The sequence below is a fragment of the Pagrus pagrus genome (assembly GCF_965226575.1).
Source record: "Pagrus pagrus genome assembly, chromosome: 22".
Classification (NCBI taxonomy): domain Eukaryota; kingdom Metazoa; phylum Chordata; class Actinopteri; order Spariformes; family Sparidae; genus Pagrus; species Pagrus pagrus.
In genome coordinates this window covers 12644789-12672216 of record NC_140204.1, presented here as the reverse complement: position 1 = coordinate 12672216, position 27428 = coordinate 12644789, and the positions used below count along the sequence as shown (strand labels likewise).

General features: G+C 42.5%; 1 protein-coding gene across 2 annotated transcripts; it reads right to left on the bottom strand.

Moving 5' to 3' along the window:
- Positions 1 to 682: 682 nt before the first annotated feature.
- dhx15 (DEAH (Asp-Glu-Ala-His) box helicase 15) lies at positions 683 to 27428 on the bottom strand. Of its 2 annotated transcripts, none has more exons than XM_084344981.1 (14): positions 27193 to 27428; positions 25045 to 25387; positions 23615 to 23808; positions 22767 to 22926; positions 21168 to 21386; positions 17148 to 17315; positions 11271 to 11357; positions 10550 to 10699; positions 9956 to 10064; positions 6206 to 6397; positions 5075 to 5197; positions 4804 to 4994; positions 3786 to 3955; positions 683 to 1315 (listed from the first exon to the last, which is right to left on the bottom strand). In XM_084344981.1, the coding sequence occupies exons 1-14, from the start codon at positions 27201 to 27203 to the stop codon at positions 1198 to 1200; spliced, it is 2235 nt and encodes a 744-aa protein (XP_084201107.1). In that variant the 5' UTR covers positions 27204 to 27428; the 3' UTR covers positions 683 to 1197. The 2 variants fall into 2 exon arrangements, with proteins under 2 accessions (XP_084201107.1, XP_084201106.1); XM_084344980.1 differs by lacking the exon at positions 27193 to 27428 and adding an exon at positions 27018 to 27161.

Below are 27428 nucleotides of genomic sequence, written 5' to 3'. Positions count from 1 at the left end.
ACACACACCCCCCCTTAGAGTGCTACTAATCAAACTCTTTGTAGAATTCACGCTCTGCCACTCGCAGGCAGCTCGCCTCGTTTAAGTCGTTGACCCACAGAATGAGAGGGGAAAGTTAGTTAGAACTCATCCAACTTTCTTTGCTGCTTAGGAATTCTTACCAGTCGAGTGCTGGACGCTACTTTTTTTAAAAAAAGTTTAATCTGATGAGACAGGTGTGGTTTGACTGTAGTAAACCTAAACACACATTCAAGTGATGTTACTGACCATTATTCTGGTGATTCTTTTACATCACTGCAGTGCTTACAATTCATGCGTCTCCCCGACTGCAGGCTTTACCTTCCACATTAGAGAGGCGCAGACACAAAGCAGTACAGCCAGAACAGGCTCCAGCACAGCAGGGATTTCACACTGATCTTGTTCCGAAACATTTGTAATTAACATTCCCCCTCACTCCAACTGTTTCTGAAGCTATCAATATCCCAGTAAGAAGATTTAACTTCCCTGAAGAGCCAGGAAACGAGCTGGATTTGGCAGGTCAAAACGTGATTGCACAGTACGTGTGTGCGCGAGCAAGAGAGAGAGAGAGAGAGAGAGAGAGAGAGAGAGAGAGAGAGAGAGGGTTAAGTGAAAAGTTTTATGCACAGTTTATCCTGTTATTTTAATGCTGACACAGGAAAAATGTTTTATTACAAAGTCATTTTTATTAAGTTGAACAGTGACAGGAAATGTGACCAGAGTGCCTCTCTATGCCGAAAGAACAATACATTATGCCTGCATCAAAATACAGTATAAATTACATTTGATCAAAAGCTTGCGAGACGGACTAATGCCGTTTCAGCAGCAGAGGAAGCCAAGAATCCAGGGCTGCGACTTAGTTTGGATGTCTTCAAGATGAACGTTGACATTAATATAAAACATCATGCTTTAAACAGAAATGGTTGATGACTTAATTCCTCATAACCAGTCAGTTACAGTACATTTTAAGAAGTGCTCAACAATCTTGGCTCAAAAAGAAAAAGTGACACAAGGTGGACCTCAAAGGTAACGGAACACAATTCATCAAGTCATGAAAATATGTTACACACAGTGAGACAAAAATAGAATTCAAAAATGAGGTTGTAAGACTGCTCATGAGAGCTCAGATTTTCCTTTGTACAGATTCTGAGGATGCCGTCGCAGCACATGCAAACCTTCTTAGTACTGAGTGTATTCCTTGGATGAGAGTTTTGCAATGATACGCTCCAGCTGTCTCTTTGCTTCACACTGGGGGAAGTTACTCATCTCATAGTACTGCGGGGCAATTTTCACCAGCCTAGGAAAGAAAGCAAGTAAACATTAGTCACGAAAATTGTCTGCAGTGTTTACTTGTGGGAGAACGCCGTTCTTCCATATTCACAGAATGACTACTAGCACAAGTTCGACGAATTTGATACTTGATTTTAGATCGCAGAAGGGGAGGAGAAATAGGTAGCAGGCTTATGGCAGCACAAGTGAAAACAAAACTAGTTGAAGTTAAAAACAGAGCTGCAACAATTAGTCAATTAAAAGTGCAGTATGTAGTTTTGGGGAAGCAAATTGAATCAGAAGAGAAAGAACTTTGTTGACTGATTCTTTATGCCTAAACAAACGAAATAAAAACTTTGTTTTCATTTACTGAATAAACAAACTGCCCTTAAAGGCCAGCACAATTTAATTCTGTTTTACTTTGTTTATATTTTACGGAAGCCCTAAAGGGCCATGCATTCATACATTCTATTTCCTCCGTTTTCCCGTGATAACGAGTTAATTTCATTTGTTTTCTCGAGATCTCGAGTTATTATCTCGAAATAACAACTGCCGTTTTCCAGAGATAAAGGGATAATTTTCTCGAGATCTTGAGAAAACAAAACAATAGTGTAGTATATTAAATCATTGCAGGAAACATCATTCAGTGTAGCAATGTCAGAGGAGCAGGAGCATATCAATCACCACGTCACATATCTTTTCAATCAAGGCCTGACACAGGCTGAAATAGCATTATGCCTTGCTATTACAGATAATATACACATTAGTGTGCGTAATCTAAAAAGGACAGTTAGCAAGGCCTCAGCTATATCGGCGGCGCAATCTAAGTGAGCCTGATGTCATTAACTACATAATGACAAGATCTCAAATTAATTATATCGTTATCTCGGGAAAACAAAGTTTCGTTATCTCGAGATCTCGAGAAAATTATCCCCTTATCTCGGGAAAACGGCAGAGATAATAACTCAAGATCTCGAGAAAACAAATGAAATTAACTCGTTATCACGGGAAAATGGAGGAAATAAAATGTATGAATGCATGGCCCTTTGGGTCTTCCATAATATTTGCCCGACTCTTTGAATATTAAAATTCTGAGTTTGAATTTCTTCTCCAAAACTACATAATGCTCCTTTAATCAATTGGTCAATCAAAACAAACTCAGTTGCCACAATTAATAATTTCAGTCATTTCTGAAGCAAAATCATCCAACGCTTGCTGGTTCCAGCTTATTAAATGTAAGGATTTGCTGTTTTCTTTTGAATTAATGACAGTAAATGAAGAGTCTTTGGGTTTTGGACTTGGTTGGACAAAAGAAGCTACTTGAACCCATAACTTTGGGCTATGGGAAATGTATTTTTCAGATTAATTTGTCATTTATAGACAAAATGATTATTTGGGAAACTTTTCAGTGGATTCGTATATCATTTAAGTAATCATTAGATGTCAACCTGATAAGTGACATTTTTTTTGTTTGTTTCCTTTTCTTGGACATTTTGCTAGGCTGCTAAAATTAACAAGATTAGCTACAACCACTCCTGGAATTGGCTACAAAGTATTGAGACGCTGTTAAGCTTATACTGACGCCTTGCCATCAGAAACCTTCAGTGTATAGAAAACAAAAAATAATTGCATTGCACAAATTATATTCTTTGCAAGCTCTCGGGGGCCGGATTCAGCCCGTGGGCCTTAAATTTGACACGTCCTAAAGGTTAAGACTCACACCACATAAGTACAATGTACATAGTTCAATTCCAGTGGGCTCAATACAGGCGACCTACACTTAATACTGTGCCTGAATGCATCCTGAGTAGACCCAGACGGAAGACTGATGCTGCTGCTTGCGCTGAAACATAATGGTGTATCCTGACATAACAATGTGCGTCAAGATGCCGTCGGAGCAGAACAACAGGTGTGGGTGTTGACGTGTGTCACACGCCAGCGGTGTGTGTTGCACCATTAGGGTATTTATATTCATACTGAGTCAGCAGTGTGGGATTTGTACCCCATTTCAGAAGACCAAAATGTATTGGACACATTATAAGATTTCCTCTCACAACAAGCTTAACAGATGTGCAGATGCACCAAGACACACAAAAAGATGCATTCAGTACAAACGAGGAATAGATCTTGGAAGCTATTTTGGAAAATAGGAAAAAAAAAAGTAACTTATACACAGAAAGGACAGACACACACACAGCCGACACAAACAATGAGGTGTTCATGTAAGAGAAATTAATTATTTTCCATCAAGTTTAAAAACAAAAAAACATGTTTTTTCTATTTTTTGTTATTTCACTCACACAAAAATAATTTTTATGCTTATGTGTTTTTTATTGAGTGCTTCTTGCAAAACTCACGTTACTGTAAGACTAAATTAAATTACCGTGTGTGTAATACAAGCAACCCATTTATTCAAGTCTCTGACTTTTAAATTTTAGATTTTCATCTGACAATCACCTTGAAAAAATATTAAAAATGGAGCTACAACTGAAACTTACCACTCTGGCTTGATGTCAGTGCACGTTCGGATGTAATTCTTGGTGGTGAGCACAAACTCGTTGTAAAGCACCCACTCTGGCTTGTGGTCCAGCACAGTGGAGGGGTGCAGCTGTACGACTTGGTTGTCCTTCGCAGTCAGGTAATGGCCCGTGCGCTCCAGATGAGCGACCTTTTCACACCACGGAGAGAGAAGAGGGTCACTGGCAGTAACAAACGTGCAGACAAACAGAACAAACGACTACATACACAGCCTTTTTTGCTTAATTAAATTTCTGTGTGTAATTTAACTATGCAGAATCATGTAAACCTCATAAGTAAGTTACTACTATTTGATAGAAAAGCAACATGACGGCAAAGACAAACCTGTTTGTTTCTAGGAGAGATGTTTCCCTACATTATAAGTACTAGGTGAAGCTGCAGAGGTTGTTGTGATTAACTAAGGCAATCAGTCTCAATAAAGGCCATTCCCAACAAAGACATGATCACAAATGCTGTGAAAGCTCTAACATGAGCCGCAAATTTGTCTCCGAGATAAAGGTTAATGTTGACAAATATTTAAATATTAACACCATAATTCAACTTGTCAGGTCGCTTGTTTCAGGTAGCCCTGAAAATGGCTTCTTGCAAAATGCTATTTGTTTCCTTGAGCAAGGAGCAAATTGACTTGATTTCTTTTTATGCATTTAAAAACAAAGCAGGCCTGTGTGTGTGTGTGTGTGTGTACTTGAAATGTGGTTATCTCAGCTGCTTTTTTAGTCAGCGCTAGGTTATGCATAATAATACTACTCTTTAAACTGATCAAACTCAACAAAGGCAAATGTCACTGAGCATTAGACGAGCAGTGGAGCTAGATATAAAGACTGCGTTTGCACACATAACAGGAAAAAAAAGGTTTGGAATTTTAATGATGAATGAGATTAAAAACAAAGTAATGAGAGTTCAAAATGTATTTGTAGTCTAATGCAAATACAGTATGGCTCTGTGAGTAAAGGAACTTCACACAGGGATGTGACAAACCTGCATGAAGAAGCCAGTGACCAGGGCTCGGCGGATGTTGATGTAGTAATCTCTGCTGTTGAACTCAGTGCTCCGCCGTGGCAGGCTGAAGCGGTCCATGATCCTGGACAACTGCTGGCGGACGTTGTCTGCCGACATCAGTGAGCGGTAGTTGACGAAATTATCATAGCACCACTGAGTGGACTCATGGTCTGTGTGAGACAAGTGCAATTCATGGTTACGGCCAAGAAAACAGCATAAAACTCTGAAGTGTGATGTAAGGGCAGCTCACTTTGTTTAAAGGCGTGGTAGACGTTGAGCAGTGTCATGTGGTCCCCGTCGATGTGGGCAAAGCGCATCTTGGACTCGTCAGCCACCTTCTTAGCCTCCGTGGGTCGGACGAAGCACTGTGGGACTAAACAAGGTTGGTATAGGCCCCAACACAGCCGCCCATAGGGATAAGTTAAGCAAATCCCACAGAGAGGATCAAGGCCTCAGCTCAAAAAGAGGCACAGAACACTTCACAGGGCATACTGTATTGTGGAGTGTTTATTGTGGGAAAGGAAAGGACGGGAGAAGGATGGGTTGCTCCGTCCTCATGCGCTACAGCATGGCTTTATACGAGATAAAGCAAACAGATGACACCCAGTCCACACAAGCATCCTATCTTAAAGACCTGATACTGGAGTAAGATAAAACAGTGGAGTTGACCCAGAGGAATCGGCTGTCTCCCCTCTGTGAACTTTCTCCGAGTTGCTTAACGTCAAACCTGCTCGATTGTGGCTTTAATGGGTATAAGCGGCCTTTATTGAGCGTCCTGGTCGGTTGCTGTGGCGGCACCGTTCTCAGGTGTACTTTTCGCTGCTTACTCTAATGAACTCAGCAAAAACCTGCCATCCTGAAACACCTGCTTTAAGTGCACACCACGTCCAAACAGCTAGTTAAATCCATTTCCCCGCTCTCAAAGACCCCTCGCACTCCCTTCAAAGGCGCCAAGATTCATCTCAATGAGCAGCATTCTGCTTTGGCAAGCCTAAAGTGCAATTACTGCTGTAGCACGCTGGTGCTGCTCCAGCTACACCTATACATTTTGTACAGGCATGTATTTTCCTCCTTCCACACAAATAATAGCTGACACCCCTTACTTTATCCTCTACTTCCCTTGTAGTTAAGTTCAGTAAGCACATGTTACGTTTATTCTAAGTAGATTTCCACTTCTGGGGTCTAAAATGTGTTAATGAGGGCATGCAATATGTTAAACAATACCTAAAACTCCTCAAATTGCAAACACATTAGAAGATAAAGAAGCTGCACTGTATATTTCCTTAAGCTCGCTGGTTGTTTCTGAAACACGGTCCATGAGTGCAGGAAATGGAAAGAGGAGCAGCTTGGACCCACACAGTAGGCCTGCCCTGAGCATTACCTGACAACATGGCAGTGATGGAGAGGATCTCGTTTGAACAGTTGAATTCACAGCTGGCGATGACCATCTTGGCCAGTTGGGGGTCCAGGGGGAACTCTGCCATCATGGAGCCCAGCTCCGTCAGGTCACCATCGTCATTGAGTGCCGCCAGGTAGTTCAGCAACTCCAGGGCTCGCATCAGGGTCTCTGGGGCTGGAGGAGACAGAATGGAAGAGGCGGGCCATTAACAATGTTCCAAGCCCATGGGCAAAACACACGGAGATGAGAGAGATGGAACAATTTGCAAAACTGTCTTCTTTTTTTTTCTTCATCAAAGCAAAACTTCAGAAGAACAATCTGGAACCATTTCACACACCTGTGTGTCAGGATTGATTAATGCTCTTGTACTGCATGTTTCCATTAAGCTAAAACGAATAAACAATTGACGCAAAATGAACCATTTTAATAAACAACTGTTTTATGTAATTTTTCTACCAACCATTCTCAGTTCATTTCTTTTGCTACTTAAAAGTGACGCTCTGCTTTTTTGTCATATGTGACAATATGTTGGTCCAAATAAACAAAGACATTTGAAGAAGTCCTTCGGCTCAGAGATACTATAATAGACAATTTTCAAACTGAGAATCTTTTTTTCCCTTCTTTTTCTTAAATGCCAAATATGTAAGACAGTATATGCAATACTCATATTTAAGTAACTAAGTATCAAAAACAATGGGGTACATTTAGACGTAAACTTAAAATATAATAGTTGCATTGATGCTTTTTAGCCGAGGAATACAAGGGAAACCTAATTCTATGTCACGTACTTCAGATTTTATTGGCCAATATAAACTTGCTTGTAAGACCTGCAACCTGATCAACCAAATTTGACAGAATACTTAAAAAAAAAAAGAAAAGAGGAAGTCCAGATGAAAAAAGCTGATGAAACATCCTTAACTCAGACCTTTGATAGAAGGCACATCCAAGTTAAGAAAAGACACTGGAACACTCAAACAAAGGCTGTTTTGGGGTTTGGCAGCAGGGAGCATGAGGTCAATCAAAATGAGCAGGCTCTCAGTGTGTGATGGCCAGAGTTACGCTAGACAGCAACTTAGTGGAGAAGTAATCATGGCAGAGCTCATTTTTCATCCTCCGCTCAGGCAATCCTTAACAACGAATGCAATTACAGGGGAACTTTCTACTTAATGCTTCAACACAAAAGGCTTCCACCGTTTGGTTAAAAGATTTTTCCTCCAGATGCAATTATTGACCTTTGGCTCCCAAGAGCTGGAGCCTAATGACCAGTTGCATGTTAACTGAAAATTAGCTTCAAGCACTCGCTGCGCTGCTCGTTCTCTTTCATTTCTCTCAAGTGCTCCCAAAAAAATTCAATTTCAAAAAGCAGGGAGGCATTTTTTTATGATTAACAAATATTGATTTGGGGCATCAAAGCTACTTTTTTTTTTAAAACACAAAGTGAGCGCTGGCCACATTACTTACCACACCGGTGGCTTGTGTGGAGCTAAACAAAAGGTGAAAATCTGATTTCCAAGTCCAGCTAGCATGATGAACCAGTGTGGAAATTCAGTCTATACACAATGCAGCTCATCAGAAAGTAAGTATTGACTGCCTCAACACACAAGAATCCGATATATTAACCAAGGGCCAAATCAATGAGACGAAAGGCTAAAGGTACATTAAACCACATTGGCTTCGAAAGGTGCTTCTTTGGAAATGTCACGAGGCAAATGAATCCCACCCAGCCAAGTCCTTGCGTAAATCGCTACTGATTTCTTCTGGATTTTCCATTTGGTTGGCTGGCTTTTGCCGCCGCTCCTGTGTTTAGTGAGTGCAGAGCGAGGTGGGCAAAGAGAGAAATGAACTAGATATTTGAGCATTTCACAGTGAAAGGAAAATCAAGGCTCCTGCTGAGGTGTGGACGAGCTCAAATGGAAAAAGCCACTAGCTTTCGGGGGTGATTATTGCTGATGATCAGGGAGACAATACCTTAACTTAAATTCATTGCACTTGAAGATTTAAACATCAAGAAAAAACAATGGAAAAGGGGATGTTGGCCTTGCACCACAATAAACCCTGCAGCCTCACTGCAGGGAGGTTATGATTGTGACAACTACAACAATGTCCACCTATCCACTCATTTAGGATTTGAACAACACCCAAAACAGATTAATAAAGCAGTCTGACCAACAAGAAAAACCCCTTAGCATCCCAAAACTCATTATTTCATCCTCTATTTCTTGAATCTCCAGAGACACATTTCTGGCCTGCCCATTTCCTCTGAGGTGGGCCTTTGACACAGCGTCTCAGAATTGATCCACTGTAACTAGATGGCCAGGAACTCTCACAGACTGAAAACAGACTTCATTTATTGTGCTGAAGTAGCTCCAGCATGCTCAGGAGCTAGTTAGGAGAAACCTTTTGCCATGAGTGGATCAAATAAATAAAAAGGTAATCCTCCCCTTTCCCTTCACCCCACTGTTCCCAGTTAGACTTAGCAGACAAGGCCAATCCCATATGTTGACGCTTACCCTTGCGTTTTGTGAGAAATGTGGGGGTGGTGGGTGGAGGTCAGTCACGTTCCGCTGGAGGAATATAAAGGGAAGGCAATAGCTAAGGTGATAGCGCTGCTATTGATGTAACCAATTTCATTCTCAAAATGGCGTTTGCCACAGTGGACGGGGAGAGATGGGTTTAATCTCAGAGGTGAGATGAAAACTATATTATGGTGAGAAACGGGGGGAGGGGAGGGGGAGGTTAAGTATAGGGAAAGGAGGGGTGGTCTCCTCGGGACGCCGTAGGAACACACACTCTCCTAGTGAATGCCACAACTTTGGCCTAGATCCAGCATGATTCATATGTACTAGAAATAAATAGAGAGACAGAAACCTAAATTGACTGATCATCTCTCTCTTTTCACTCTCTCACTTTGAACAGCAATAATCTAAACTTAAAGTAGACTGCTCATAAAAACTGCATAACACTGTTGTGTAGCCCATGTCTGTCAGAGCGCTTACACTCAAATCTCCAAACACTCAGTATGCAGCATTTGATATCTGCCAGGATCACTTTATCTTTGCTTTGTCGTTTTTCCCAAGCGACACAGGCAACCCAGATTTGATATTACACATGAAACAACCACAGTTCAACTGGATGTAGATTTTTATAGCAGTTTGTAACTGCATTTGTACTGATTCAGATGGCACTGATTAAAATCAAGATCTGGGTTAAAACTACAGGAAACATTTGTTAAGCGGGTACTTTGCCAGGAATGAAGAAGAAGAGGAGCAACTGTGTATCTGCTCACAATGCAGTCAAACTAAATATAGCTTTAAATAGGGCTAGGCGATATGGCCTTACAATAGTAGCACAACATTTTAAGGCTATATTTCAATACACAGTTTATATCTCGATATATTGAAATCTACTCAATAGCTCTTCATAAATGCTAGGACTGGGCAACAAAATCAAATATCACAATATTTTTGACCATATATTCAATATCAATATTGCCACTAACAATGAAAACTACCACACAGAGAAGTAATTACAGAATGTAAATGCACTGAATGGCTAAAAATGCTGTCAATGCGGCCTGATTTCATTAAAATCTTATAAGTTTGGCCTTTAAATCTTCTTTATAGGATTTAATGCAAAGTAAAAGAACAACAAAAAAGAAAAGTGAGCATACAGGAAAGCAGTGTGTCGTCATGAGCCAAAAAGAAATGTGTATTATTATTTTTTTATACTAACCTGGTGGGTCCATGAAGTCGAAGTGCACCAAGTCATCAATCCCCAGTTTCTTAAGCTGCAGCACCACAGAGCCCAGATTAGACCTCAGAATCTCTGGATATGTGTTGTCCTGTGACAGTTAAGAGGTACAAGAGAAACCCAAGGAACAATTCAAAATGAATTAGTCAGGGTGCTTATTATCTCCTCATGCGTCGCTCATATGTCAACTTGAACAGAGGCCGGGAGTCTAGGGCATTTGAAGGGCTATTTAACTTGTTTAAAAAATTCCCTTTGCCACTCAGCGTGACGTGAAAGAATTAGCCTGTTAAAGTGGAGAACTGAGCCTCTGCAGGTTCATTTGTCACAAGGTGGCTGTTTCGTTAGCACAGGTTATGAGAAGGGGCGGAAACAGTGTGGCTTAGCACCAAGCACTTGGAATTGTAATTCAGCTGAACTGGGAATCATAGAGTTCAAGGAGCAAATATTGCATAATAGAGAGCTTATCCAGCTAGAGGGCTGCTTTGGGGGAATACAAAGTGCTTGTGGCATTGAAGAATGTGAGAATTGAACACCTCATAGAATTTCTAACCATTTTCAGACTGCCTTGTTTCTCACCTGCATTTCTGTCTTGTAAGCCTTCTCTGTGTAAAGGCGGAAACACTTTCCTGGGCGCGTCCGGCCAGCACGACCTGCCCGCTGCTGGGCTGAGGCCTTGCTGATGGCTGTGACCAAAAGGGATTCCACTCTGATACGAGGGTTATACACCTGATAGGTAAAGGGAAAATTAAAGGTTAAAAAAAACGAAGGTCAAAAGTCAACACATGCTAACACAGCATGTGCAACATACAGACCAACGTTGCACTGTAGACCAATTGTAGACTAATTAGAAAAAGGGTAGCGGCGCTATGCATGGTTTTACAGAAGAAAGGGGTTATGTGGCGCAACTTCACCCTGTATCAGAATAAATGGTATTGTCTAAAACTATATCTCGCTTGAAAATAAATCAATATATCTTAAATAGTCATTATATTGTCGATCCCTATAACACCCACAATCTACTATATATACATGCAGCTAACAAAATATGTACAATAACACACAAACACACCCAATCCACCATAGTGCATATAAAATCTATTTTTGCGCCATGTGTATGACTTGGCTCCAGGCTGGTGAAATGTCAGAGGAATAAATAACCGGCTTTTCCATCTTTGCCGCTGTCAGGTGTGCACTGCTGTGTTTATCTGGGGATTCTCAGGCAACAGACGCAGATGATCGCAGCAGATACAGAGCATTGGGAGAAGATGGGGGGGGTGGGGAGACGGAGGAAGCTAACCTTTTGCTTGGCAAATCCGGGATCAATTACAAACACCACGCCGTCGATGGTCAGGGACGTCTCGGCAATGTTTGTTGACACGACAACCTGCGGAAACGAGAACAGACGGGTGAAGAAATGATGCACCTTGGGTGTTTGGAGGGAGTGACGAATCCTCAAACTCCAGTGCTAGAACTTTGCATCAAAATATTTCAAATTTAACATGTGGTCATCAGTTATTTAGCAAATACAGAGAGGGATTAAGGTTGTTTCTTGTTAAAATACAAGAAAACGAAGCATAGAACTAAATTTGCTGACTGTCATTCAAGTATTCAAAAGGGCCTTTGTACTATCAAAAAGTGTAGTGATTTCCTGCAGTGGAGCAGTTCAGAAATCATAGGAATTCTTGAGCATTAGTATGAGGAGAGACAAACAAGTGCAGATATCAGCTTTGCTTTAGAACTATTCCCTGATGTGAACCAGTTGACTGTAGAAGCTTGTAGAGCTGTCACTTTAGTGCACTGAACACACAGCGTCTAATGCAACCCAACAGGGGAGTACCACAACAGCTTCTGCAACCAAGTTCTATGAGCTGGCTTGGAGCGCAGTGTCCCATCCTAATGCATTTCCTCTGGCCTTTTTGTGTTGTGTGTATGTTTGTGCTGGAAGTTTGGGTTTCTGTCCGACTGTCCTCAGCAAGTTGCTGGTTTTGTTGAGATGTCAGCTTCTCTGTCTTGTAAAGTTTTTCAAAATTACAGAAAATGGTTGATGTAATGGTTCTGCTTAGGTGGCCTAACACATCGAGAGCTCCATTACTGTTGCTGCTGTCATCCGAGCAGCTGTTCTTCCCCACAAAATGAGGGCTTTTGTAGATATTTCACATGAATCCAACACTATGTCTCGAGGAATTTGGAACACTGCTATCTGTGGACATGCCAACCGCGATGGGCTCATTGTCGCCGACTGGCTCTTGCCGTGTGCTACGCAATGCTGGCTCCTCCTGAGCTGAGTCTCAAACACAACCAGAGGCCAACAACACTGCAAAAGTCAGCATTACATTCACTCTGAAAGCCATTTTTTTGTGTCAGAGCTTTTCATATTTAAGGATACTTTGTTTATTTCCAACAAAAGCAAAAAGAAAACTTTTATTCCAGCATATGGTGCTATGAAAACTTGTATTCAATGGGGCGATTTGTTTAAGATATAATCCATACTATGTTACAATAACAGGCTATATTTGGATTTGTCTCCTCTGAGTTCAACAGGTTTGTTATGCATTTCAAAGACGAGCCATACACTCTGAGGTGCAGGTGTAATCTAGCAGTGCAGTGCCACCAAACCTAAAGCTGGATTTAAACCTGATCATAGGAGTTCTAGGGAGTCCTGCTGTAGATATCTGTGGTCTAACTTCTGATTGATAGTTCTGCGTTAGATTTCCCCTGTCGATACCACCACATCAATAATTGGATGTATTAATCATATTCCCCAAAGTAACTGTGTTTACATTCTCCCATTCACTTGGTAATATAGAGTGACAGTGGGCTACCCATCTGGAGTTACATACATGTAACTTCCATTTCCTTTGTCTCATCACTGAATAAGACATTGCTGCGAATGCAATTACATGAAATGGCTGTGTTTACTTTTCTTCATTCAATGGAATCGAGGGCAGCAATTATGGTGTACAAGGTCTGCGTTGGATGTGGCAAGTAGCTAATAATGACAGCCCATTTAAGTTGCATGGGTTGTGCAACATTTTCATTGTTTGTTTACTGGTCTGGCGAGAAGGAAATGTTTAAGATAACACACGCTAATGCAGTTATGATCATTGAATAATTGAGGAAGGTGAGAGTGGTGATAAAACAGCAGGTTTATGGGACCACTCTCGCACCAGGGTGGTATGGGAGCTGATTTAAACATCAGGCTAGGTGTCATTATTTACTGTCCTTGTGCACGTAGAGGAAAAAACAAGTGAAATGAAAAGCACACTAAGTGGAGAAAGTGAGAACCTGCACCATCTACCAGTCTCAGATCTTTTCTATTACAATTATCCCCTATAGCGAGTCTGTCTATGAGAAATGACAGCTGATTCAGAGTAAAGAAATAAATAAATAAACCAAATGAGTCACATAGCCCTATGGGTCTCTTGCTGTCAGCATATACACAAACAGAGGGATGAGGGAAGAGTGGAGGAGAGGGAGACAGATTTGCAGCTGCTCTCACGCAAACCTTGACCACCGCTAGGATGAGTTCCCCTTATATAACAGCTGAAACAGACTGGACAGAGAACCCCTTTAGATTCATCATAGCACTTGAGACTGTGGTGGCCAGGTCAAAGCCCACTCCACTGGCAACTGCCACTCCAGCGTTACGGCTTAATATAAAAGTGGGTGTTGGGCAAAATGCCTCTCTACACTTCAGAATCTTTCCCTTACTCATTTGCTCAACATCTACCGAGACAGGAACAAGCTGTAGGCTGACCTAAGCAGTCGTTTGGTGGTAGCCGTCTGCTTTCTTGGTAGTCCTTGTGAAAAAATGCAAAGCACAAAAACCAAACGGTTCTCTGTAGTCTTTGCTGATACAGGTCCACAGAACCAATTTTGCACACTTGACACACTTCCTTTGTAGCTGTGCCTCTTCAGCTGTCTTCAAGCTGTGAGCCTTACAGACTTATAAATCCCACCTTTTAAGCAAGGATTTCTCTCCAGCCTGAGAATGCCTGCCTGTTTAGTTATTAATGCCAGGGAGGGCCTTTCCCCCACTCATTCAGCCCTCGACCTCGGGTAATTCACCTGTCGAAAGACACGTTCCCCTTGGTATTCAAGCAGAGGAATGAAGAGATGGCAATAAACCCCCATATGAAACTGATCAGACAGCAATATCTGGCAAACGGTTTGGTTGTTATTCATGTATTTCTTGGATGAATGGCTGTCTAGATCTGATTGACGTGAGCACTCCATGACAAATTTGAGTTGCCTAATTTTGATAGACAACTGAAAATTATACAGGCTGTCTAAACAACAGCCAGCTTGAGTGGGGTTACACCAAGAACAGCTAATGTTTAGGGTTGTTCCGATACCAGTATCAGAAATGCACTCGATACTGCCTAAAATGCTGGAATCATACTGGCGAGTACACAAGTCTATGCACCGATTCAATCCCACATTATTTATTAGAAATAGGACCCTGTTACTTAGCAGAAGCATTCTGTACACCTTTATGCAATTGAACAAATTATTTATTGCAAAATGAGAGTGAAAAACAACTGGTCCCACAACATCTTCAATATCATACTAGTCTTTCCAGACTTTGCCTTTTTAATCACATATATCCAATAAAACGCAGATTGTAAAATACAGCAAAAGAACTCTAGCACCAAGGTTCCTAAAAGTTTAGTTTATGGGAAGCCAGGTAACTGGTTGTTAAATTCCTGCAGTGGAAGAGGGCCATCGGTGGCCCAAAGGTACAGAGGAATCACATCTTTAAGAAACCAATTAGCCACACTGTGGCAGTCTGAAATTAAAGTGGCTGGCCAAAAAAAGAGACCAGGCTATCAGACAGCGTCTCATGACAGACACTATATGCCAGGGACCAACAGCCCAGCAAGGAATGAGAGGCATGGAATGCTTCAAAGTCCGGTTAAAAAATGGACTAGGTGAGGTTTGTCCTGCGTGTTGGGACACAGTCGGTGCTCCACCAGATGCCACACATGACACCTTCTCACATTTCATGATCATATGGGTGGCCTCATTGACTGCATTGATTCTGAAGGATTATCCGGGCTAGGGCCATTACACTGAACATAGGCTGGCTCCTTCCAGTCTGTTGCTGCACTGGATAATCCTGGCTTCTTCATCAGTAATATCATTAGAGCATCATCTCTGCATGTTATTTCTGGGTTATTACCTGCAGGAGAGCAAGTACTATGGCTAACACGGGCCATCTTTCACATTGCCTGCTGGGGAAACATAGCCTTGTTGACAAATAAAGCCTCCCTCCCTGACTTGGGAAAAGGAGAACGTGCCTCGAGCAGCATCGGCGCACCCACATTCAAAGCTCATTGAAATGGATACGAGGGGCAATCAAGAGTGACATTTGAAGGAATGCTCCAAACGTGACAATGCTAAAAGCAAACCTAACACTCATCACAGCTCATTTGCTAGAGACAATCTTTGAGAAGCTGGAAAGCAAAGTGAGATTATAATCTTTGTTTGTAATTAGTCAATTGCTGCGTTGGCTCTAAATGATTAAACTGTTCAAAAATAGAAAATCAGTGGCTCTCCTGGAGAAATGGAGCAATGACGAGCTACTGCTTTATGTTAATTGAGGGGTGCCTAATGCTGTCATTAGCATGCGTAGCGGCAGACATGGCAAACCTTAATTCTTTTTCACTACTTCCTCTTGGGCTGGCTTGGATGACATCTTTGCATTTTTCACTTGATGGGTCGCTTAAGTCAGTCATGGAGGAGAAGCACACTCAATTCAAGCACCCCGACTTTAGATGACAACTCCACCAACTCAACGAGCACCTGATAAATTGATCTTAAGGAAAAAAGGGGCATCGACTGTGATGTTCTGAAGCTGAAACTGGTTGCGAGGTTGACAATTCAGAGGTCATAGTGTCACTATATTCACTTTATTTCCTGTATTAACCTATGGGAGTTCCTGCAAGATGAAGAGGAAGCAGCAGGAACCAATATTATTCAGCAAGCCCCCTGCCAGTCAGACCAATGTTTGTATACGTACAGGACCGTGCAGGTAGCACCGCGAGAGACATGCAATATTTAAAGCTGTCCCTATGCAACCATGGCCCTGTTTCATATCAAAATCCCTTTGAACAGCAGAGGCAAACACTAGGAATGATATTTGAACTTTTGAAAAAGATCTTATCCAACACTGGCTGATCAAACTACTAAGAATGCTGAGCCTCTTAAGCCTGTGCAACACACACACACACACACACACCATTCGAACAGAGAGCTGGAAGAGATGAAACTATAAAACTCAAGACAGTAAAGAAAGACAGTGCTGTAATGTTTGATCCAAACCTTGTGGGTAACCCTCAGCCTATGCCTCGCTGTAAATGTAAACTTGGTAACACACTTGATCCTTATGTTCCTTGCCTGTCTTTTTAGAATTCTGATTAATTCACATTGCGAGGAAAGCCATACTCCAAAACTCCAGCGTGAATTGAGCGTTTTAAAGGTATCGGAACGTATTCAACTTTGACAGCCCATAAATATTTTTTCGCTGCTCATATGTCAGCCTGATCTGCCTCAATTAGAGGGGTTGTAGCAATGAGTCATTCATCAACATCGCCCCCTATCAGATGCTGGGGGTGAATGTTTGCTCATTCACTGGCAGCGATGATATTCTGATATTCTGATATTCTGTCAGATCCCTGGCCAACAGCGTGGCAGCGCAGGTGGTGCTGCTACTCTGGTGATGAGCCCGTCTGAATAGAAACTGTCACACAAAAGAGAGGAATTGTCTCTATGTCTGTATCAATAAGAGGATCATCCACTCCTCGGAGATTAAGTGATTGAGGAAGAGGACGACTTGTCTTGTTTTTAATCAGCGCATATAAACGTGCACCTTCTCACATGGTCCTTGGCCTCCTCTTTGAGCAGCGGCAGCCTGTGCAAATGTAGTGGAAAGATAAAAATGACTGAGAATGCAGTACTTTCCTCAGGCTCAGAGGGCGTGAGTAATACCCCAGTTATAATTTAGAGCAGAGAATCGCATGCTGACAAAAGCAGCATATGTTGTGTGAGTCAGTTCTGCGCTAAAGCTGAGAAAGGGGAAAAAAAGTTTAAGTCCCTACCTTCCAGCCCTCCTCCTTTACCCGCCTTATCCCCCCACCCCCCAAGTGTTTTTATAACAACAAGGCAGTTATACCTTCCTTCCGATGGCACCGTTTGGTTTATTGGGTGGGGGTGGCTCAAAGATCCTCTGCTGCTGCTGTGGAGGCAACGTGGAGTACAGTGGGATGATTTTGATGTCACCGACTTCAGGCCCCAGGTCTTCGACCTCCCTCTTGATCCGCTTGCAGGCTTCGTCAATTTCCTGAAAGGTTGGAGAGAGCAACAATTAATCCAGGTGTCGCTTGAGTACGCAAAACAGCAAAATCAAACAGGCCCTGAACAACACCTGGAAAAACAATGGCGGCGAATCTGGATGATGGGGGAAGGCGAGGAGAGGTGGCCGGGGGAAACCGTGGTTCCCTGCTACAGTACATTTGTTCTAACTATCGCTCCATCTGACGGAGGAAATTAAACCTGGACTGCAGTATGCTTTGCCGAGCTCCCTGTGGCTCTGTTGTCAAACGCAGCAATCATGGAAAACATGGACGCGCACGCTCGGAAGGGCGCACACGCACACAGAGCCAGACAGACTCAAACAGGGTTCATTATTCCACAGTGCAGTATTGTAGAGGGGAATGTGAGATGAGACTGCAGCACTGATGCATAACCAGCGGCAAATCATGGCAGATCAGTTTAGTGAAGCTGAACGTTCTAGAGCCGGTGGGCTGGCAGACATGCAGAGGACCTGAGTAGCGCCAGGAATAAGAAAGCATGATAGTGAGCGCGGGGCTAGTGCTTATTCTCGAAGGGCCTATTGGAACACACTATTAAATGTACTAAATATGCATACATATTCCATAAGCACCCCATGCCTGTAACTCATTAACATAGAAAGACTTGTTTTATTTTACCTTCCCTTATGCACACACGTTTGTGATCATGCTTGAAGGTTTTAAGTAATTTCTGGTATCGCCTTTATCAACATAAGAGCTTTTCTTTTCTAGGCGACTCCCCGCTGTTTAGAACCATTTCCTTTGTTTTGCTAACAACAATCATTTAATCCTCATGAAGCAGCAGTTACTATATGTGTCACATTACAGCCTATACTGTTGCACCACCTGCAGGCCCATGGGAGCAATGCAGCAAAGAAAGGAGTAATAAGACACTGATGAACAGAAACTCTGATTCCCCAAATTATCTTACCTTTGCTTTCAGATACATGACAGGCAACACCAGAGCTCTTCAAGCATACTTACTATTTAGCAGGCAGACAAAACAACCCAAAAAACTTTGCAGACATCTTTGTTTCCCTTTCTAAAGAGCATACTGAACTTAAATTAGTTTAATCAATGACCCGAAGTGACTGAATATGCACCACTGTGTGAAGCCTGAAACACTTGCCTTGACATGAGAAAGCACCATGGTGATGTTTACCGTGTTCCTTCTGGACTGCAAGTGTGTTATTAGCCCTGTTTGTCCCCTTGTTCATCGCATTAAGTCAAACCCTGCTGATGGCCATGTGCCTCTTAATCAACACACTGACAAGTGGAAAACGGTAAATCTGAATGGATTGGTAAAATTAGCCTGGGTATTAATAGCCTATCAAGCCTCTGGATGCAGCAGCTGCCATGGAGAAAAAAAATGGACCTCTTTGCCAAAGTGCTGGAAGCAAGCTGGCTGTCTATCCCTTAGGGACATCAAGACAGAGTGCGTGTGTGAGTGTGTGTGTGAGTGTGTGCATGTGTCTGTGTTTGCACACAAGTAGGGGCAGTTGGCCAGTGTTGGGAACCTGTCCACCAGCTCTCCCTGCGACCCCAGAAGCAACAATCTACAGCCAAGCTAATAACCGACACATTTAGGCACTCCTCTTGACTAGCAAACAACCCCCCTGCCAATACCCATGTTTTGATGTTAGCTGCTGAGGGGGAAGCTTAAATATTAGGACTTATCTTTGCTCAACAGCTGTGATAAGTTTCGACTTTCTTGTTTGGCGTTGGTGCTTCAGTTCCATTTGTTTGTGGAAGCAAAATATCTCACAGAAAAAAAGCTAAGAGAGGGGAAGAGGTTCCTGTGCGTTTTGCTTTCGTCTGATATAAATTAAACAGCCAGATAAAAAGAGTCTATGGCTTTGCCATGGATCTGCCTCCCAATCATTAGTCTACATCAAAGTTGCTGGGAGACTGAAGAGGTTAAGAAGCGCTCGAGGGATGCGCTGCAGCACCCTTTGAACACCCATCTCTGCCAGACCTACCACACATTAACTTCTTTAACCCAATTAGGAGGGGGTGATAATGAACTCACTGTGGGAGTGCTCTCAGTAATGCCTTAGTTTGACACAGTGCAGGGCGGTGGTGAAGGGTGAAGGAATATAAATCAACAAATTACATCGAACTGCAAAAAATGTTTTACACATTGCCTGCAAAAATCCAAGACTTTTCTACACATTCGTAGGAGCGACTAACAGTGTTTCTGGCCATCCAAGAAGCTGGGATATGGCTAAGTCTAAAATCAATTATCAGCCCTCGGTTGAGACCACTTCAAACACCATGCCCCTCCAATGGCTTCATCCCCTTTGCAGCAAGCCGCATATTGATCCCGCTTTGGCAAATGAAAACTGACGTAGGTGGATCGCCACAGTCAAACCACTCCTGAGTGACAAATAATTACAGCTAATAAACAACCCGTCACAAGGTGTGATTGGGGAAGCCAGAAAGACACAACTACATGAGAGCTTTCAAAGATTCCTTGTGTAAATGAAAAATTGTTACTGTACAACAAAAAAATCCAACATGTCATTTTAATCTCCAGAGCAATTTGTGTTGTATTTACACCCGTCACATTCGCCTTTACAACCACAGGCAATCACATGGTCTCCAACAGCATTTTGTCAGAGTGCTGAGAGAATAATCATACCAGCACTGTCGGCTCTGACAGGCTTCTCCTGTCCAATGATCAGGACATTGCAACATTTGTTGCTGTTTTTCTGTGTGTGTGTGTGTGTGTGTGTGTGTGTGTGTGTGTGTGTGTTTGCGCGCGCATGTGTGCAGGGTGGTATGTGTGTGTCCACCCTGCTGTGACCAAATTCATCATTTTGGGCATGAACCCTGCCCTCCATTACACATCAGTGGACAACATTTGCAGGGAGGGAAAAAAATAATAAATGACTTAATTTCAGAGATTCGTGGGAAGGGCAGAATCTGGGTCACTCCTAGTTTTTTTTTTTCTTCCCTTCGCTGTGAAAAATCCTGGTGGTTCCCAAACAGGCACGCTCACATGCATTAACATCTATCAATCTGAGGATTAATCACTTCCTGTGCGGAGGAGTGCCTGTGTGAGTGTGTGCTCATGATACAGTGCATGTGAGCAACTCATCTTTGTAATTAGATTAATGTGCTTGTTGCCTTGTTTGGACAAAATTATCATTATAAAATCTATCTAGAAACAAGTAGTCGACCGATTAGTGACTGACAGAAAACTACTGTGATAATTGCTTAATCGTTTAGATTTTGCGTGAGGATTTACTGCTTTTCTGTTTTATTTAATAGTAAAATGGCTGTGTTTTGGACTGTTAGTCTGACAGAATGCAAAAAAAAAAGCTCACCTTGGACTAGATAATTGTGCATGGCAAAATTTTATGAAATTTTGAAGTCTTGATGAAGAATTTAAAGTAAAAGTAGCAATACTATTACTGAAGTATAATTAATAATGCATTAATACATGCATTCATTTGGCAGCTGGTCATGTTTCTCACTATACTGTTGCTGGGTAGCTTTTAAATTTGACGAAGAGATCAATAAAGACTTATCTTCATGCACAATATTACATCATTTATTTGTTGATTATATTTCATTGTTTGTTACTTTGTTTTTTATTCATCTGAAGCTCCTCTGGTTTTTCCTCTGAATTGTAGTGTTTTAGAAGCATAAACCTAAGTATCTCAAGTATACCTGGAGTATATATATTTAGTTACTTCTCCAAAGATAACAAAACGACAAAAACAAAAATCTTTCAATAAAAGCAAGCACCAAACCAGCAACGCCAATTTTACCACAAATCTGGCTTTTGTACAACAACAGACGCAGTTCATCAAAAAAACACCCCCTTAAAGTTGTACCTCTTGTCCAGTGAGAAAGAGCAAAGCGTCCCCTTCATCCACCTCACACATGTGGATCTGGATCACAGTGCGGATGGCCGCCTCCAGGTAGTCCCGCTCCGGTTCCGGCGTGTAGAAAATCTCCACGGGGTGCGTGCGTCCGGGGATGGTGAGCAGTGGGCAGCTGTCAAAGTACACCTGGAACTTCCCGGCATCGAGTGTAGCGCTCATGACAATCACCTGGACAGAGAAGGGCACAGGAATGGAGGAGCAAAGTCTGTGAGGGACAATGTATTCATAAAATGAGGTGAAAGGGAAGATAAAACTAGAAGTAAAGACAGCAGAGTGTAAATGACTGTGCTGATTATGGGCGTGAGCACTCAAGTGTAGAATGAGTTAACATTTTATACGGCTTGATGATAATTGGGGATAAGGACACATGCTAATTGGATAAGGGTGCTACTAAATACAGAATAGATGAAGAGTGCAAAAAGCTATACAGGCTGGAGAACGCTCTGAATCAGAATTTAGGATGAGGGCGCTGGCACAAACCCAGGATGGTGTCCATAGTGCAGAACTTGGCATTGCACTGCAAGTCACTGACCTACACGGAGCTATGACAGTCCTTGTTCCTGATGTTGGGTACACAATGTTCTCTCCAGAGCCATTAGATAGAGCGCATTAGGATTCTGATGGGAAACACGTCTCCCATTTTCAATCTCAAACATTTTCAGGGGCCAGTGTCTCGGCATTTCGCTTTACGCTCTGCGAGACATTGTAATTGCTCTTAATCAAGGCAAATTAAACTTTCAAATTTGGTAGGGGATAGGGGATGAAGGAGATGGAGGGGTGTGGGGTGGATGATCATTCCCAATAACCCTAGACCTCATTTAACAGTCCGCGAACAACAATCTAACCTTTGATTCCACGCTGACAAACAACTAGTCATTATCCATCTGCTTTATGAGAATGATGTCTGGCACACTCTGCCTATAAAACTTCTGCCTGCCTCGCATCCGCGCCGATACATTGCTGCCCCCCCACCCCCGAAGTTGATTGGCTTAAAATGACTCTGACTCGGGGAGCAATCTCCACTAGGGCTGTGGTGCAGAATAGATGTGCATTTCTGAGCCCAAAAGCACAGTTTCTCTTTTCCTTAACAGATTCACAGCTGTCAGACATGGGGACACTGTCAGGAAAAAATGTGACAAAGGGGAGGAGTGACAGAAGAGGGACATTAACACTGGCTGTCACTGAATATATCCTCAGGGGAAGTAATATTTAGGGCTTTAACAGTGTTTTGTCGGCATTAAGTGGGACATGTTTGTCGGAACAAATCACACTACTGTCAAGGGTACTTTCAACACCAGGCTTAGCGATAAGACAAAATAAAAGTAAGGTAGACTTGACTTTCCAGAATAAACAGTGAATGTAGGTGCTGCATAAATAGTCCTATAAAGATGTAGGGAACTTAAACTACTTTTAAAAAGAATTCACCTGCCATCAGTGTTAACATCCCATCTTGAAACTAAACTAAGCCATGAAACTAAGCCATAGTGGAAAGACATTTGTTTTTCGTAATATTCTCTAAATATTTTGCAGATTTTGAGGAGTTTTTACCTTAAGGTCAGGTCTCTGGCGGACCACCTCCTTCAGGACCCCCATGAGAATATCCGTAGCTAATGTGCGTTCGTGAGCCTCGTCCAGGATGATGACACCATAGCGCTCGAGCAGAGGATCGTTCATGGCCTCCCGCAGCAACATTCCATCTGTCATGTATCTGTGTGAACAGAGGACATGCAGACTTTATCCTCATATACAGTGCGACGGCATTATCGGAATAAAACCCTGCTTAAAATGTATGTAATGAGCATGTCACGCCCCTGAGGAGAAATCCCCCCTTTCAAAGTACTGTGGGTAGAACATAAGGACATAAAGGGCGAGGAAAAAATTATGGTGAATTTGAAAAAAGTCAAACCTATCCTGTAATGTATCCTGTTTCAGTCAAGTATAAGACAATTTAAAAGGTCCAGTGTATAAGATTCATGGGGCTTTAGATTGCCTTAGAATGAGCTCTTTATATCAACAGAGGGAGATATACAAACATTAGCCCTTGCATTTTTTGCTGTTTTAACAGCCACCTCAGGGGAGAGTTAGAGAAGGGGTGGTCACTGGGTAGAGCTGCAACCAACGATAATCTTCATTGTCGACTTACCTAATGATTATTTTCTCGAGTAATTGATTAGTTAATTGGTCTATAAAATGTCAGAAAATGTCGGTCTTTTCCGAAGCTGTCCAAAGCCAAAACTTTTACTGTCACAGACGGGTAAGAAACCAGAAAACATTTAGATTCAGAGAAATTGGAATCAGAGATATTATCAATTATCAAAAAAGCTCTCATCTGTCACCAGTTGTCATAAAACCATAAAAAGAGAACCAAGGTGAATATTTTCAACCAGCTTTCTTACTTGAGTACTGTCTTGGCAGAGCTGCAGTCCTCAAACCTGATGGAGTAGCCCACCTCTTGGCCCAGCATGACATCCATCTCATCAGCAACCCTCTGGGCGACACTCATGGCCGCTACCCTCCTGGGCTGGGTGCAGGCCACAGCTCTCTTCGGCCCCGGCATTGACCTCACCATGTCCACACACCACTGAGGGATCTGGAAGACAAGTCAGGTTGTGTTTGAACTGCAGGGATGAATGCTAGGCAGGTCACATACATACAACGCCGAACTGCGTTCTTTAGGTCCTGCAGAGAAAATATCGATGAAAGTCATACCTGTCCACATTTGCACTCACGGTATATTCTTGCTTAGAGCTTTAAAAACAGAAGCAGCTTGCTTAGAGAGGCCCGAAGGAAGAGAGTCTTACTTCCACTCTATTAAGCTTGAGGTTCGGATGAGTGTTAAGATTTGAATCATCTCTAAAGGGCAGTCTTTGAAATGTCACCCAATCAGAGGAACGAAAAAAATGCCAATGACAGGTTTCGAAGATATAAACATTTCACAGGCAGTATTAAAACCTGTGATTAGTACTTACAGGACCTGACCCTAATAATCAGGATATGTTTGCTAGAATGCAGAGTAGGGCTGCACGATTAATTGTGTTATAATTGATATCTGTGTGCAACCTCATTTGTATATGACAGTAATTTAAGCTACAGTTCCATGAAGTGAATGCAGTTTTTTTTAACACATGTGCCCTGAAAAGTGTGAGAGTCACTCAAAGTGAGAGAAATGTAGTGCAATCCTAAATGCTAAGGTAGTCTGCATCGAATCTCATCTTGCTAAAAACAACACTAAACACTCTTTATTTTCAAGAGAGAGCATTAATCAAACACATCACTGACTATTTTTTCTGTAACAGCTAAACAATGGTAGCCACGGATGACTATCCTTCAGCATTCACAAACGTCGCTTCCATGATGTGCATGCTACATTTGTCTATAGAGTCCACAAATTCCAAGTGAATGTGTAGAATACAAATGTTTTCTAGCATCATCAAGGCAGAAAGCACTGACAAGATTATACCACTTAATTTAAGAAGTGTTTGGAAGATAGTTGATATTCCCCTCAGGAGGAGGCAAAGGCTCAACCAGCGATTTACTCTAATCTTCTCTCTTGCAAATTTTAAAAAACAGACAACCCGACGCTTTCAAGAACTTAAAACAAACTTAACAACCACACACTGTGAAACAGCTCCACAGAGAAACTGTTTAAAATGCAGCATCTGTTTATTGCACCCTGTTTTGTGTGGCATTATTATACCAATTATATTACCAAATTTCACATTTAAATTTGGTATGACACTTTTCAGTCAGTTCAGGGGAAAAATTACAACTCAAGTGTGTCTTCATGTGCCGGTACAGCAAAAACACTTAAAATTCTGGCTTTTACCTGTGTGGTCTTCCCGGAGCCTGTCTCTCCCACCAGTACAAAAGACTGGTTACGCATTAGTGTTTCAGTGAAGCTCTCTCTGTACTCCCAGACAGGCAGCTGCAGCCGCTTCTTCAGGATCTCATAATAGCGTGGCGTGTGGGGCAGGTTGGTGAAGGGGTTGATCTGCTGCTGAATAGGGGTTTGCTTAAGGAAGCTGCCACTGCCTGCAGCTGGGAAACTGGGCACCCCGGACAACTTCACATCTCTGTCCCTGTCACGGTCTCGATCGCGGTCGCGGTCACGGTCCCTGTCCCGGTCCCTGTCCCTCGGCCGTTCATCACGGTCTCTGTCGCGGTCACGCCTGCAAGAGGGAGATGCATGAGGTTAAGGTTATATAACTTACCACAGAGACAAAGTATGACTCGAAATGACCCCTACACATATGCATTCAAGCACTATACCAATATCAAAGACTAGAAATGACCAAATCTTAACAGTTTTTCTCAAGAAATGGTTAAGATCAAGCCAAACATCAACAGGCACAACATTGAACAGACAGTGCACAAATATTAGCCAACGTCAAGCCCTTTTCTTTTCATTCACGGTTGCAAAAAGCCAAGCCAAATCAAGTGTAGCATGCAAAGGTCCTGAATAAACTAAATGTCCATAATCCACATCAAGCAAGTCTGTTCTCCCATTACACATAGATGTACTCAACAGCTCCAGACCAGAATGTGAACCATTTACACCCCTACATTAGCTGGAAAACTCTGAGCACAATGTCGACTTTAAAAGGTGCCCTAGAGCTAGGTACTTAACAGACGACTACAGCAGTGGAGCTGGCTGTACTCAGGCCCGACGTAGAAGATGGTGTGTGTAGCTCTGTGGTATTATGTCAGAAGCAGTACCAAAAAAGGCCATCTCTGCATAAATTAAGGCTAAAATGTACATTATTGCCTTGATCTGGCATTAACTTCTGGCATTACAACACCATCTATGACACAATAACATCACTTATTCATACTTTAATATTAATTTCTATTCAATTTTATTCACAGTGCGACAGAAACCAACAGCCTGTCTGGATGCACCCATCTCTAGCCTCCATGTCCTTGACTGTGGGGAAGCTGCAGTATGCACATTAGCTGATGCTTGGCTCTATAACCTGAACACAGATGTATCAGAATTTATCATTCACGTAATCCAAGCTACATTGCGGCAAGTCTTAATTTGCTTTTCCCTCCCGTAAGGTCAGCTGTGTTAAATGCAGAGCAGGGCAGTGACCCTGAGCTTGCACTCGGTGACTTTGACAAGTGATGATGAGCAGGGGCGGTTCAGCCAAGGTCCTCCAACTTCTACAGGCATATAAGCTCTTGTTTGGACCCATATGCTCACTCACAGTATTTTAATATACCCACGGAGGGCTTTACTACACAGCTAAAGTCACATTCAGGACTGTAGGATTGGACAAGTCAGTGACATCTGACAAAGCATCTCATTTACGATAAGCGGCTAACATTAGCCGGGCTAGGGGTCCTGCGTGCAGCTTCAAAGCTGCCTTCCTTCTTCATTTTCACAAAGCCAGATGTCATTACAACCTTGAGTTCATCAATACATATTGACTTTGTGTCATGAAATGTATGACCTTTCTATTCAAGACGTAGCACTTAACCCAGATCTGGCTAGGATGTAGCCACGTGAGGACCAGATCAGGCTGTTTGATAGCTTAGCTAGCTTAGCACTTTGCTAGATAGCAATTGCATGACCTCATCGTTTAACAGTAAACCTATGGAGCTGGATGTGTATCCTGTCATTATCGGAACGATACATTTTCAGTCCCAGCAGTGCTAAATGTCGAGCTAAACTTGCAACAACTAAAAAAAAGCTAACATTAGCGCGGCTAGTTAGCAATGGGATAACAACAAAGCAGCCTGCAGCAAGCAAAACACTGCAGCAGCGAAGCGCTTTTGTGTAACGCTAGCGTTGCATACCCGTCAGAGGGTCTCTTCCTACTCGACGAAACGTCTTCACCCAAATCTAAACGATGTCGCTTAAACATCTCTCCGCCGGCATCCGTCCAAACAGCGGTTTTTAGCAGCTAATTATTCCATGTAGATTATCCCCAAACCGCTAAACGCCGGCAAAATGGCGACCGGAAGCTCTTACCTCATCATCATTATCCTTCACAAAACGAGTCGAAAGCCGCGATTTACAGTGAGACCAGCGGGCACGTTGTATGTAATGTCCCGGCGTTACTGAGCCCCGCGCATAATGTTGTCCACGAAAGCCTATCGGAGAGCCTGCGGATACAATGCAGTAGTTGAGGGATGCGGGGGAGGATGCGGGAGGTCCGCTGCCTCTCTGTCGGGTCGGGATGGTGGTGTGCCCGCCAAACAACGCGC